Here is a 16225-nt window from a genome sequence, read left to right as displayed (position 1 = left end):
GTGAGGCTGGCCTGACTTGGACCCAGAGCTGTTCCTCTACCAATGCTTTCTTCTGTCTAGTGTCTGATCGCAGGAGAGTGAAGTGGATCAAATGAGATTTTGGCTCACTCAGCAATAGGAGATCTGGGACTGCTCTGCGCATATCTTCACAGAGACATGGTTAACACCTGACATCCCGGATTAAGCTGTTGCACTGGATGGACTGACCTTGTGGGGGCCATTTGGACAGGAGTCTCTGATGCAAATTCAAAAAATGCACTGCAGGAATTGAACGATGCCATTAGCAGCAACATCACCAAGCAACCAGATTGGAATCGTCATAGTAGCTGCTGATTTCAATCAACTCAACCTTCAACTCCAAAGATGTAGCAGGATCAAGAATAATTGTAATAAATCTACCTTCTACCTTCTAATTTCTTTCTACTTTTTGAGTCATTTCTTCTTTCTTTGCTCATTGCCTTCATTCCGTATTTGTGAAGTAAATAAAGCAAGTTTGCTGAGGCTTCAAAGGGTTAATCAATCAATCATTTGCCACATTGAAAGATGCAACAGCAGTAAAATGTGATCCCATAAGCTCTTTTAAGGTACAAGGTACAAGGTAGATTTATTGTCATTTTTCTTAAACATGGTTTAAGAAGAAATGAAATTAAAGTTGATCCTAAATCCTGCTACTTCTTTTTGGCATTGAAGGAGGAGTTGAGGAGTCTCACAGCCTGGGGAAAGAAGGTTCTCCATAGTCTGGTGGTTCTGCAGCAGATACTTCTGAATCTTTTTCCAGATGACAGCAGGGTGAACAGACTGCGGCTGAGGTGGCTGCTGTCTTTCAGTATCCTTTGGACTCTGTGCAGACACCTCACTTCAGTGAGGTCACTGATGCTCTGTAGATGGGAACCAGTGATGTTCGGGGCAGTTCTTATCACCCGCTGTAGAGAATTCCTGTCCTGGGCCGTGCACAAACCATGCCAGTTTGTGATGTTTCCAGTCAGTATGCTTTCTATTGCTCCTCTGTAGAAGTTAACCAGGATCTTGCTCTGGAATTTAGCCTTCCTGAGTTTCCGTAGGCAGTAGAGCCTTTTCTGTGCTTTTCTAACCTGGGTGGTGATGTGTGAAGACCAAGATAGGTTCTCAGTGATAGTAATTCCAAGGAACCTATAGATGTTTACCTGCTACACCTCAGCACATTTTCATTCCAAGTCGACACAAATTGTTGCTTCGTCAGTGGATTACATGTGGTATCCTTCTGCATCTGCATTTTAATCTTCAAATCAATCAATCCTTTTTTGAGCAACTTGACTTGTAACCTGACCTGTAACTTTTTTAGTTTTAAACTCAGAATTCCACTTTAAGCAACCTGAATATAGTTTTTTTTGTTTAATTTTTTTTGAATTTGTGATCCCAACAAAAAATTACTTGAGATTACAAGGAGAGGAATTTAGATGGATGGTTTGTGAAGTAAAACATTTCAATGCTATGTATTAAGTGGAATTTAATTACACATACGAATTCAGTAGGTTAAATAGGTGGGTTAAGTAGGTGGTTAAATCTCACAGTGAAGTATTCAAGTTCTTACTGCCAATTAATTCAACTTTTGAATTTGTGAGAGAAAGAGTGTTTTGTTTGTTTTAAAAGTCATATAATCTCAGTTAGAGGCTGTTAAATATTTATTTGAAATAAATGTGGTAACACTTTTTATGAAGACCACTTCATGACTACACTCATAAACACAAAATTACTGGTGCACTATATCAACAGTCATAAAATATTATAGATGTGACTAACAATGATTTATAAATGTCAAGGGTCTTATGGATGCTCTTGACTAGTTATAAACTTGAGGGTGACTGATGGGGCTTATAATACATTATTAATACCTATACTCACACATCAACAATCAACTGTAGTATGACTCATAGTGTGCTATATAAATTTCAATGTCACAGGGATTTATCGTGATTAAAGAACAAAGTCACTGCAGTCATGCTGCTCTGTGAGCTCTGTCAACGCCTGCAGGAAGGTGCATCTGTGTTAGTTTGGGGAAAATTGTTCAACTCAAGGTTACAGTGATCACATGGGAAGGTCTGATCGACATCTCTGCAAGAGAAAACAGCAGGACGGCCTGGCTGGATGGAGAAGGATACCAGAAACTGTAAGGTTGCTGCTGAAAGATTAATGACTGCATCACTGCTGGTGATGACAGCTTCTATCATACAGAGTCTCTATGTGTTAGGCTTGTCAAACATGTTGTGGTTTAAGAGATTAAAAAATGCAAAGGCTACTGAAATCTGCACCACTGATCTAATACTGATACCATTTTCCTCATTTTCTAATTTGCATTTTTATAACTACAACTGACAGTGCTCAACAGTTCAGATTAATAATCTATTACTTGCTTTATTGCTTTCAATTAGACCTCTGCTCTTCTTTCACACAATTTTCATCAGTTCAATTACAGTTTCACATGATTCTTCAGCATGTTGATTAAACATGACTGCCACTCAGGCTCCATTCCTTCAAGGGTTAAAAATGTTATGCAGTTAATTAGGTTCCATTACAGACAAATCATTCTGTATCAGCTACGGCTCCCTGACACCAGAGAAAGTGCATATGCATTCCCATCATCCAGTAGAACTGTGGATTGTGTTGACAATACGGTAACTGGAGGGACATTTAATACATACTATACACATAATGATACACACATAACACAATATTTTATGCTATGATCTGTGAATAAATTCAATAAAACAAATATCCAATTTAAAAAGGAGAACTCAACAGCTATATTTACAACTTTGTCTTCATTATTCTAACAATATTTGCATATAAAATGATATTTTTTCCAAATCATTTTCATTATGTTTGTATTCTGCATTTTTTACAGTGCTGATCCTGCTTGCTTTTTTCATGGGTTACATTAGTCTTCTGATACATAATAACATGTATTGTTGATGCGCAGATGAAAAAATGAGTTCATGTAGAATTACAAGGCTTTTCTTCCAAACGTGCAGTAGCTCATCAGTAGTTAGTTTTTCATTAACCCTCAAATTATGCAAATTGAAACAGCAAATATAAAATACACGTAATAGACATCAATTGAGAAAAAATCGCAAAAAAATCACAAAAAAGTTTTTACACTTGCATAAGGTGGTATTTCAGGTGATTTGAAAAAAACCATATTTCGCAAAACTTGCTTTTTGCTTTTTTAGGTCATAAATCCACAATATATCCACAATTCCTCAGTGAAATAGTGAACTATCACCTTAGCTCCCATGTATAAGGGGCTTGTCTTTCCATTAACACCTACGTGGCCTTGGATTGGAAATGATGACGGCTAGTGCGGTGGTTGCAACAGAAATAAAGCTGCTAATGTTTTGAACATCTATCACCATGGTTCATGGCTCACTGACTCTGTCTGTATATGTTGATTTAACTTTTACTTTACTTGGCAGGTATTTGTCCATCAGTAGTAAGGCAAGTGCAACTTTCATACATGTGTAAATCATGAGACACAGTTATTCTCTCCACAGATAAAGTGTCCAATGATGCATACTGGACTTACAACTCTGAATGGTGTCAAAGTCTATCCTAATGTATGGAAAGATATTACAACTAGTAAAGGTGCTCTATAAAATGATGATCTATCTGCTAGAATTAGGGTTCCCATACCTTTTCTTGGACAAAATTTCTAAACTTTTCCATGTCGTTTAAAGGACCTACATTATTTTTATGCCCCTGTTCCAGCAACAGACGCTACTGGAGGCACTGTGTTTTTCAATCATCAGTCTGTCCATCTCATTCCCATAAACACAATATCTGAAGGAGGAAGGAATGTCTTAACATTTGGCACAAACATCTAATGGGATTCAAAAATGATTTTTGAAATTTGGTCGAAGGTCAAAGGTCAAGGTCACTGTGATCTAACAAAACATGTCTTTGGCCATAACTCAAGAATTCATACGCTCATTAAGGCAACATTTCACACCAAGGTCTGAAATGATGAAATGATAAAGGTCAAAAGGTCAACTTCACTGTGACATCATCATCTGCAGAAACACCACACGACAATTTTATCATATCTCAGAAATAGATCATTCAAATATTTTCTCACCCTACTTGTCCATAATTGTAACTAACATACATGGAGGGAGAGATGAAACACAGGGAGAGAATAAAGAAACGTATATAAACTAAACAAAACTTCAAACATTGACGCATATTAGAGTAACGTTACTTGACAGCCACAGAAAATAAATTTGCTTTTATGTTACATGTTACGTAGAAGGTTATTCACTGAAAATTACTGTAATCATCGATTACATTTTACACAACAACATGCCATGACTTTTCCAAAACGTTGAGTGATTGTTACAAATTCCATGAATTTTCCTAGCAGGGAAAATGTCATTGTGAAATTTCATGACTTCCAGGTTTTCCATGGCTGTGGGAGCCCCAAAGAACTATTTCCAAATACCTTGTACCTGAAGTCATGTCCACCTTTTTTTAAGACATAAGCCTTTTCTCTTTAAGCTTCAGGGTCTATATTCACAGACATGTGGAGCATTTTGGAATCTGTAGTTTGCACCACTATTGAATGGCTTTGCGTTGAGAGTGGCTACACTTTTTGTGTGTCCCCTACAAAAATGGCTGACATGCTTGGAGTAAGATGCTGCTGTAAATACGACACATTATGTGCATGTGTACATGAAGTACAGATGTAAACACGCAGGTACAGACAATACATGAACACACACCACCATTGCTTGTAATATAAAAACAGTAATGCCATACTTTGAATAAGGATAAATAATCCAGGCCCATATCCTCAATTTAATTCACACATGGCCCATCACTAAGTGTATATTAAGAGGCTGTATTAAAGTAATAAAATACTTAATATCTCTTCCTGGGGTATTTTAACATCCACTACGATAACACAGCCAAAAGACTGTTTGAGTACAACTGAGATCTGTGTTCAGCAATAAGGAACCTGTCTTGAATGACTTTATGACAAAAATATGAATAACATTAATGCGCTATTCTCTTTTTTCTGATTAGCACCCTTTTAACGATATCATCTTGATGTGCTCTTTTCTTCGTCAGTGGCATAATGGCACGTGATTAGCGCCACCTATTGCTTATTGGCAGATTCAAGGATTTATAATTATCATTATACAACACAGGAATGCAGAGTGAAAATGTAGTTGTAGCCTCCTCCATGTTACACACACAGAAAATGTATATATAGATATTCAAAATATTTCAATTAAAAGAGAGTATAAACAATAAAATAGTAAATAAAATAACAAACATCAAAATAAATTACATGTTCAAGAAATATACAGCTATACATATCTATATATATAGATACACACACATACACACACACACAGGTTTTTGTAATTATTCTGTACCAAAAGCTAGAAAAAGAGATTAAAAGGAGATGCAATTCTGTTGCAATGCCGATATAAATGTAAAAATGTGTAACTCATACTTGGATTTCATTTTTTGGGTTAACAGCATTGTTTTGGGGGATTACAAGTCTAAATGATTTATTTTTATTCTTATTTTAAATTGATAAGGATGGAGGAGAGACATTTAAAAGCTTTTGCTTCAGCCTTTTCAGTCACTACTTAATACATAGACTGTTGCTTATATAGTTCGTATTGTTTGTACTAATTGTATTATGTGTGATGACTGAATAACACAACAATGAACTGTAAAAAAAAAAAATACATGTGTGGTATCAGTGTAATGTGGGTGTTTTAAATTACAGTGTAAACAGAAAACTTTGATAAGAACTAGAATGAGGGTAGTGCAAACAGCATAACAGAAAGTTCCATGTCATTTTTTGATGATGGAGAGTGGAGGACAAGGTGGTGGATGAGAATGAAGTGGAGGATGAGGATGAGGTGGAGGATGAGGTGGAGCTGAGGAGTCTCACAGTGTGCTCTGCAGTCTGGTGGTAAAGCAGCACATACTCCTGCATCTCTTGCCCAGCGGCAGCAGGGTGAACAGGCTGCGGCTGGGGCGGGTGCTGTTTTTTAATATTGTTCGACCTCACCTCACCTAGTGATGTTCAGTATATGGGCACCATGATGAACCAATTCCTAATAGTCCCATAACAGATGGAAACGTGCTTAAATTCACATTTTCTTTTGCAAACATCCTGAAAATGATGCGACGTATAGATCAGCACCCTGGACAGCGAATGTGACACGTGTGTTGCTGTTCTACAGGGTCCATCTGAAAGCAGCAGCAGGATTCTTCTGACTGCAGGCTTTTCTATTGATGGTAGTTTTAAAAGGAAATCAATATAAAATCACCAATGAACTGACTGCGGAGCATTGGTCATTTTGGCACTGAACTTTGAGAACCATTTTATTCTTCTGAAAATGTATACAAGGTTTCAAAATGTACTCGTGTATGTAAGCATGTATTTTGATTTTTTTTGTCTTCTAAGCATTTTGAGGCTCCAGCTGCCGCTGTCTTTGTTGTGTCCAGTTAGCATTATCAGAGGCGCTTTCTTGTATTTTGTAAGTTGCTGTAGAAGAGACACATTCACACACAGTCCTAATGTGACTCAGCTCTGCAGTAATACAACACACTGACTCTCCTCAGTAAATCCGGTTATTATTTCCAAACTCTGGCCTTTCGAAACATTTTCACTCTTGCCCAGCTAGCATTATTACCACAGCTACCTGTCCTCTCCACTGCACAGCAATCACTCATTCAGGAGCTGGATTCACTAAAACACTGTTCATTATGTGAGTCTGGCATATACAGGAAGACTGTTTCAGTTGCAACATTAATTCTGGACCTTACTCATGCCCTCTGATCCTGACATGAAAGATTGCCAACTAAAAGTAAAAAAGGTAACACCCAACACCTCAGCACTTGATATATTATGTTGGAGAGATTTTGGGGGGACAGAGGATACAGTTTTACTAATCATAAACTAGCCTGCAGTATGTGTTTGCACAGATGCATGCTGCATCGAACAGTAATTGGTTTATTCGTCCGTCTTTCACATTGTGATTTAGTTTTTACCTGGACAAAAAGTGTTATATATTTCATCATGGTTCTCATTTTCAAAAGTTATTTTGCATTTAATTTTTCAACAAATGTTTTTGTCATAGCTTTCATTGAGGAAAAGACCACTGCTGCACACATTCCCAAGTAGCATCATCAAATACAGGACACTTGCAGTTTCAAAAATAAAATCCTCCATTATATTTTAAGAAAATGTCAATTTAAAGCCAATTCAGTGCCATGTTAAAAGAAAAGAAATCATAGATTTAGAGAATAAAGTCATAATAGTACGAGTCGTAATTTCAAGAAAAAAGTCACAATATTACAAAAAAAAACTTGTAAATTTACAAGAAAAAAGCTGCACTATTACGAGATGAAACTAGTAAATTTACAAGAAAAAAGTCACACATTAAGACCAGAGAGTTGGGTAATATGGTTTGAAAAGCAAAAATGTACAAATAATTGATCAGAAGGGATGAATGGATGGATGGTTGAAATGATGAGCTTGAATGTTGAAAATATTAGATAAAAAGTGAAAACTATGGATGGGGGATCTTATCTTATGTCCCAACTCTCTGGTCTTAATCTGTGATTTTATTTCTCATGTTTAATAATAGAAAATTCCTACTTTTTTCTCGTAAATGTACAATTTTAATATCATAGTATTACAACTTTTTTCTAGCAAATTTATACGATTTATTTCATAATATCATGACATTGTTCTCGTAATCTTCTGACTTTACCCTCGGACTTTCTTTTTTTTTCTTTCACATGGCCCTAATCTTCCCTCATACTGCACACGTCAGCCTCTGCGTTTCTCCATAAAGGTCAGGCAGAGAGATGTTTCTATTATTACTTCTATTATCATAATGAAGGGACTAAATGCTACGAATGCCTTTCAGTATAACAGCATACAATTAAACAGCAGCACAAACTACAGCCTCCTAAATGACCACTGGGTTAAATCAACCCCTCTCCAACAGTTTGAAGACAAAAATAAACACTGCAACCTTCACAGAGGCAGGATTTAATGCTGAACTGTTAAGACATATTTACTGAGTGTATATTTTACATAAATACACACGCACACACACACACACACACACATACATATACTGCAGACACATGTTGACCTGGAAAACGCACCTCTTTGGCGAGCCTGCGGGCTTCATAGTAAGGTCTTGCCTTCTCAATGCAGGCACCAAGCTGGGAGCCCTGAGCGTTGAGCTTCCTGGCAGAGTCAGTGAGGATCCTTCTGTAGCTGGACCTGGCGTCCTGAGGGGAGCACACACACACAACACATGGCAAATCACATTCAGTGCACCCCATCATGACACTGTATGAAAGCTGAGGTTGTGATAACCAGTACTGGAATGTAACTAAGTACATTAAATCAATTATTGTACTTAAGTAAAAATTTGAGGTGTTTGTACTTGAGTATTTTCTTTTCATGCTACTTTATACTTTTAGTTCACCACATTTCAGAGGGAAATACTGTACATTTAACACTACATTTATCTGAACGTTTTACTAACTTTACAGATTAAGATTATTGCATCAAAACATTACATTTGTAATAATTAAATTAATAAACCATTTATACAAATACAGCTGCAAAACTTATTTGCCGTTGTTTAGATAAACATTTTTGTAATTATTTTTTATTATTGTTTTATTTTCTTTATTTTTCAATATTTTATTTTTTTTATAATCTAGAGGCTTTGGGGTGTTTTTTCCCTAGGTTTCAATTGTTTTGAGGGGTTTTGTTGTGTGATTTTTGTTTTACTTTTTAGAAAATAGCTTTTTTGGGTTTCTTTTATCTAATCTTGTCTAATAATTTTAAGTTTTTTGGATGTTATTTTTTAAAAATAATAACTTTGAATTTGGAGGGTGTTTTTTCTATTTTCTTTATACATTTTTATTTTTAGGAGTATTTTAACTTGTGGGTTTTTGGTTTTTTTTGTAGTTTTGAGAGAGTTGTAGTATTTTTTAAAATTTCTTTTTATAACTTTGAGTTTGGGGGTGTCTATTTTCTGTTTTTTGTAATTTCCAGATTTAGGATCTTTGTCCTAGTTTTGTTTGGGTTTTTTTTTCATAATTTTGTGTGTTTTAGTTTTGTTTTTTCTTTTCTTTTTCTTTTTAAAATAATTTTATAGTTTTGTCGTGTATTGTTTCCTTGTTAATTTAAGGTTTTCCTGCATCTGGAACTTCTATTTTTAATACATAAATATACTACTTAAGTATATTTTTCCACAATACTTACTTACTTTTACTTAAGTAACATTTTAAATGCAGGACTTACTTGCAACTTGAGTATTTCCACAGGGGTGATATTCGTAATTTTACTTAAGCAAAAGATCTGCATACTTCTCCAACCACTGGCGATAACTGGAGTACCAGAGAACACTACAAACATCCTGAGTGGTAAACAAACTACTCTCTCACATCCAGCTGCAGCTCCAGCTTGTTGATCTCATCGCTGGCCTGGTTGAGCTGCTCCAGCTCCTCCTGAAACACAGAGATGATCCACGTTATAAGCAGAACACAAACAGAAAGACAACAGTGACGGAGAGCTCAAGTGAGGGGACAGAGGCAGCGCGGAGATGCACCCTGAGGCTGCACATCCCGGGTACCAGCCTGTGACAGGAGCACACTGCTGCTGGGGATATTTACATGTTTATAACGCTTCGCTTGGAAAATATTCCCTACGAACTTATGTAAAAATGGGTGATTTATGGGGGGAAACATATAAATGAGTACGTCAACTTTTCTCCTTCGATAATAAAAATAATTTAGTAACATTCCTGAATTCTTGGGTCCAGTTCCTCCTCGTGTTTGTCGATAGCATCCTCCTCTTCTCCGGTTTTCATCCGGTCCTCCTGTTCATCCTCACACTGAGCCTTCTCCTCCTCGGCGGTGTCTTCGTCCGCTCCTCTCCGCCTCAGCATCCCGGTGCTCCCCTCTCCGCCTCTCGCTTCCTCCCCCGGGGTCTCCTCTCGCTCACCGGCCGGAGTAGGGAACCGCGCGGCGCTCGGAATTTCACGCGACGTGCCCGGCTCCATCTGCGGCCTGTCGCCCTGCTGCCGTTTCTATCAGCCTCTCAGAACAACAGGGTGTTGCCGTTAACGGGACGACGGTGAAAAGCTGCTGCTGGGAAAGTGTAAATAGTTAAAGTGTTAAAGTGTCCTGCTGTGCCTGCAGTACTGACACTACAGTGTGGCTAATGCTAGCCTCAGAGTAGCCAGGCTGCTTCACTCATTCAGGCTGCTGCTGACACTCAGTGACACTCCGCACCACTCTGCCCAGCTCTCCCTCTGTTTTTACACTGCAGAGTTTCTAATCTATATATTTCTTACGTCCTAAGTATTTTTACACACTTTTTAAAGAGTCTTAACCCTCCAGAAGTGTGCGTGAGGCTGTAATGACTTTTTAATGATTAATAGTAGGCTATTAAATAATCGCATATATTTGCATGGAGTTAAAAATATCAGATTTAAGGTACAGGGGTTCTGTGCACATAATGCACATTGATAACATTTTTTTTGTTCATTTTTATTGTTAGCTATTTACACCTCGAATAATGCAATAGGCTAATCTGATTTTAGACAATCTGACATAAAAAAATGTAGGCCTAATTTTGCAGTCCAACAATAATCCCATCCCTCACAATGGAAAAGGAAAATGTAACAAAAAATATTGTGTGACTAAAAGGTCATTTAAAAACTGATAATGTCTCAACACACATCGCGCCTTTATTGTGGACAACTGTTTGTGACATGTTCAGTTCTGCTACACATACCTGCACAGGGACCTTCAGAGAATTCAATAAAAGAAATCACTGAAATGTTTGGCACCTTCATTAGCAAAAACCCACAGTGAAAGATTCCTATTTATTTTTAATGATAATGGTAGCAATAATTAAACAGATAAGATATTGGTTAAAAAATGACAACTTAATCATAAATGGAAAGATCTCGTGAATGAAACATATGAAATGGAAAAGATCCCTATGAGAATTAGGAACCAAATACATAGCCTATATTTGAAAAAAGATGGGAGAAATGTATTAAATATATTACATAAAGAACATTTTTCCCCCCATTTGTCTCACCTGCTAACTTAATAATCCTGTCGCATGAAATTGCTTTATTTATAAACCTATACATTTTGAATGATTTGTGAACTGTGAATGATTTCTGAATTCTCTTGAATGGTTTATTGATATGCATATTTAATGATTAATTCATTTTTATTTTACTGTTTGCTTTGTCTCTTAAGATATTTACATATATTTATATACATTGCCTTGTTAATGATTTTTTTTATTTTATTGGTTTTGATCATTTAACTTAAAAGTACTTAAAAAAGAGACCTTTGGTGGAGCAGGTGCTTAAAATCAAAAGGGGACACAATAATTTACATTCTACACCAATTTAAATGACAGCATAACCTGCCAAGTTATAGCAATCCATATCCAACAAAAAGTAACATGGAACCTTACCAAAAATCGTCTTAAATCATCGACTCACTCATATTAGAGGGGGACTTTCTAATGTTTCTGGACCACCGTAAGTTTTCTTAAAGGAATCAAACCATTTTGCTACAGTTTCAAAGGGTTGATTTTACACACAGTGCAACCTAGACACATCATCAGTGATGTAACCTGGGGTCATCATACATCCTTGCCCAGGCAACCCAGCTGGGAGTGATCAGTTCCCGACTTATGTCTTGGTAGCTCATGTGGTCCACGGATCACCCCTTTTAATCCACAGCCATCGTGATGCCCTTTCAGCAGCATCAGTGATGTTCCTGATGGCTTTCTTGTTGTGCAGCCCCCTAATTCCCAGTTGCTTGAGGGCCCTGCAGAGTGACTGGCCAGTGAATCCTTAGCACCCGACCTCCATGGGGTAGCACTGTGTCTTCCATCCCCTGCTTTGGCATTCACCAACAAGCTCCTCGTACCTGGCCCTTTCCTTTCAAAGGCCTCTTCCATTAGGTCTTCCCAGAGCACAGTCAATTCGAGCATGACCACTTGCTTAGATGATTCCGACACAAAAACTATGTCCTGTCTAAGCGTGGTTGTGACTATGGTGTTGAGGAATTTCATCAGGATTCCACACTTCTGTACAGCTGTGTCAATGTGCACATTCCCAAGGAGGAACTCTGTCATGCGCCGGGCAACGATACTGAAGAATATCTTTCCTTCGACGCTGAGGAGTGACATGTTCCTGACCTGCCCGATGGTGGTTGAGTTCTCCTCCTTGGGAATCCAGACACCCTCTACCAAACCAACCTTTTCCTCCTCACTTGCTTGCTTGAACTGGCATCTAAGCACGCTGAGCTCCTGTGGGAGCTGGCTGATCTTTCCCTCCCATCGGTTTGGCCCCCCTGGTCCAGCCAATGACTGCTGCTCCTTTGTGTTGAATCTCTCAACAGCATTGCTTGTGATCAACATTGTCTGCAGCCTCCAGTCAGCATCCCCTCTGGCTGTGGCTTAAAGAATCAGGTCCACGTCCTCATCAAACTGGCTCCACTCCTGCTTCTTGTTGGCGGCAGGCCACTAAACCTGTCGATGTTCTGAATGCCAGGTTTGAGGAAGGCCTTGTGGGGCATGGAAGGCCCTGGCACTGTGGGGTGACTCCAGGCCAGGCTCCTCCTGCGTCTCACCAGGTGCGTCTCACTAGGTGCATCTCACCAGGTGCGCCTCACCAGGTGTGGCACCTGTGCGTCGCACCCCCCCCCTCGGGCACGCCTGGGGTATAACTTTTTAGGGTTTTCCGTAGCTTTCTCTGGGTGCTCCCTCACAGGAGCAGTTTGGGGAGCTGGCAGCAGTAGTTTGGGGAGCTGGCCCTCCCTGCCCCGGTTACAGTCTTTCCAGTCATCCGCTGTCTCTCCAACTGTCACCATTCTCTTCATGGTAGTCATCTGGCCTGTTCCCAGACGTCACTGGCTCTGCCAGACTGAACTGATTTTACACACACACCTTGCGTTGCAATCTAGACACATTATCAGGGTTAAATAATCCCAAAAGTAACAAAAAAAGTCCCAAAAAGTAAAAGTTGGTTTCACACACCTACAAAGGCTTGTATGCTGAAATGCATAGGAGTGTGTTTTTAAGGTTCAACATGACCATGCCATACAAATAAAGGCATTTCAACATTGTAAGAGAGTGCCTTGGAGTTTTCTTTTTGATTTTTAATCTTAGTATATCCCCACCTTAAGAGCACCTCAAACAGACTGACTTTTGAGTCCAGGAAGCCCTCCTTTTCGTGCATTTTTTAATAAAAAGTCCATGTTTTGCATCAATAAATAAATGTAAAGGCATTTTCCGTAAGGCCAGCTCCATTGGAAAATGGTGGCTTAGACTGCATGTTCCTCGTTCTCTGGAACAAAGGGACAATCATGTGCCTCTCAACCTCCAGGGAGCTTTGGCTTTCGCACCTTAGTGTTAGACCCTTCCCATGGATCATCTCCAGACAGGATTGGTTCACCATGGTGACCCCCCCAGGATGTCACCAAGCCAAGAAGAGAAGCATCTGCCAATATTCAGGCTATCGCTCCCAACCTCCTCTGAGGAAGGTTGCAAGTCTGGAAGACCTGCGCTGCCCTTCCCACTTCAACATCTAAGCCTACAGCAGGAGCTGCAGCCTTGTCTCAGCTCTACCTTCCCAGCCTAAAGAGACTTTACGGAAGTTAGAAAGCCACAGCTAACTTCTCAAGCCAAAAGGAGAGCAGAACCAAGATTGCACTGAACTGCTATCTCTGTAAGTACAGGCTGAGCAAGACTGTTTACTTTGTCTTTCATCATATCATGTGTAACATGTGTTGATGTTAATGCTATCGAATGAGTCGTTGTTCTGATCTCTTTGTTATTGGGTTATCAGTTGGTTTGGACTTAGTTTGTTAATGCCTCACACGGACAGGGTCTTCCATGCAACTAAACATCATTTTTACTAACCAAGGCACCTTATATGAATATTAGATCACATACATGCACTCAGAAGTTGGCTCTCAACAGAGGCACACAGAGAAGGAACTTTTCTTTGTTCCTTTGTGTAATCACCCATATGGTCAGCTAAGACCTTTTTCACTCTGCGGCCATCTTTGATCCAGCATCTTTAAATCTGGCATCTTGTTACCGCTTCTGTTGTTAGTCAGTTCACCTCTGCCTCTTGGTGTGTTCACACTCACTAACACACCTCTTCTCTTTTTCTCTCTCTCTCTCACACACAATCACACACACCTTACACATCCACACTTGCATATATTAGTAGTTAGGATACACTGTGTATTTGTTTTGTTTTGCTTTATTTTTGGAATAAATGTATTTTGGAATCATACTTGCTGTCTGCTCAGTATTACAAAAGTGAGTAAATCACCACCTACTGTGTCAGGAGCTCCGACATCCTTAACCCTACTATTAAATATGGTAGTTTCGGTTATAATCATTAATATAAATATTAATCAGAGTCCCAGATTGAAAATTTAATGTATTTTGAGACTGATTTTATTGCTCGGATTTCATTTTCCTATTTCCAGGAATGGTGCCCCACGAGGTGATTTAATGTGAATAAGTCACATTATTTAACAGAATTAATAATTAATTATTTTTTATAATCATTAATTATTTCTGATAGTCATATTTTAACAAGTGGTGACCCTTGTGTGAGGGCTTATCCCAGAGAGGGTTGCCCCGTGTTAAAGCCAAATCCCTACATTGCCCAAAGAACCAGATGGAATTTTCATAGTAGCTGCTGATTTTAATCAACTTCAAAGATGTTGCAGGATCTAGGACAAATGAAATTTTGTTTTTTAAACTTTGTTTAAAAAATGACTAATAAATCTACCTTCTACTTTCTTCTTCCGTCTGTGTCATATGGATGTATTTTCGGGATGTCTTCTAGATGTCTTTTCTGGAAGTAGTAGATGTCCTTTCTGTACATCATATAAATGTCTTCTCAGGGCATTGTGGGAGATGGTCCACTGTCATCTCCAAAGGTTTTAGAGCCTCAGATATTAGTAGAGGCATATATACACTGCTATAACAGTGCCCAGTTGCCCCCCAAATACCCAGATTTTCACCTAACTCACTGTTGATGTGTTGTGACAAAATCAGGGAGTTTATCTTTAAAACTAGAGCAAAGTTAGACTCAAATCTTTATGTACATTTAAATAATTTGTACTATGTGGCCTTTCACCTTAAGGGGACAGTTCACTTTCAAATCAAAAGTACATATTTTTCCTCTTACCTGTAATGCCATTTATTAATTGACATAGATTGGTGTGAGTTGAGTGTTGGAGGTACTGGCCGTGGAGATGTCTGCCTTCTCTCCAATGATGGAACTAGATGACACTCAGCTTGTGGTTCTCAAAGTACCAAAAAAATACATTTAAAAAACTCAACCACAAAATCTCCTTACAGAAATCACAACCTGGTTTCTTAAGATAATCCACAGAGCTTTTTGTAAGCAGTTTTTTTAAACATCTTTTATGTTTGTTTTTTTCATTCTCAGTTTTGTCTTGGTTCTGAGATTTTTCAAATTCCTTGGATCTTTTGAAGATAGATAGATTGTACATGGTGAAATTCCCAAATGCTTTGCGAGAAATTTTACAATTGCCCAAAAACTAGCAAGAAATAAGTAAAACAGTTAGATGAAAATTACCTGAAAATAAGAAAAAAAACCAAAAAAAAAAACAGAAATGACCTAAAAATTTTTTGTTATTTTGGTCATTTATAATGCAAAATTAGAAAAAATGATTACTAAAATCCCAACTGAACGTAATACTCTGGTAAGCAAGCAGAACTGAATTATGTCAGATTTTATTGCCCAACCGACAATTTGAGTTAACTTACGATTCAACTGGGGCAAGGAGCTGTCAACTGAGCTCCTGCAAAGACTCAAGGAGACATCAGGAGATCCCTACATTATAGAAACTGACAATTTATGTCTTTGTTGTGCAACCAACATGTGACACACATCCGCACATGACACACAGACTGTAAGAGGACTACATTAACTGATTTTCGTATTCAAAGTAAAACGTACTTTGAAATGTTGTGTTAAGATCTCAAACCTACAGAACCGAAACTTTGCTTACCTGCCTATTTTGACGCCAAACTCACAAACACAAGCTGTGACTGTGTGTGTGTGTGTGTGGAGGTGTGTGACCTTTCATAACCCCCTGCTGGCAGCAT

At 38.4% G+C, this 16225-nt stretch overlaps 1 protein-coding gene across 2 annotated transcripts in view; it reads right to left on the bottom strand.

The window, feature by feature from the left end:
* Positions 1 to 10352, bottom strand: part of sh3bp5lb (SH3-binding domain protein 5-like, b) — a 37734-nt gene extending 27382 nt beyond the window's left edge. For both annotated transcript variants that reach the window (XM_088090239.1, XM_042506642.2), the window contains exons 1-3: positions 9839 to 10352; positions 9475 to 9542; positions 8176 to 8304 (exon numbers count right to left, since the gene is read on the bottom strand). In XM_088090239.1, coding sequence (XP_087946365.1) covers positions 8176 to 8304; positions 9475 to 9542; positions 9839 to 10091 — 450 coding nt within the window. In that variant the 5' untranslated portion in view covers positions 10092 to 10352. The remainder of the gene's footprint in view (positions 1 to 8175; positions 8305 to 9474; positions 9543 to 9838) is intronic.
* Between the last annotated feature and the right edge of the window lie 5873 nt (positions 10353 to 16225).

The sequence above is a fragment of the Plectropomus leopardus genome, chromosome 17 (assembly GCF_026936395.1).
Source record: "Plectropomus leopardus strain MGB_pleo_1.0 chromosome 17, ASM2693639v1, whole genome shotgun sequence".
NCBI lineage: Eukaryota > Metazoa > Chordata > Actinopteri > Perciformes > Serranidae > Plectropomus > Plectropomus leopardus.
Note: the sequence above shows the minus strand (reverse complement) of the source record. Positions and strands in the feature narration are given on the sequence as shown.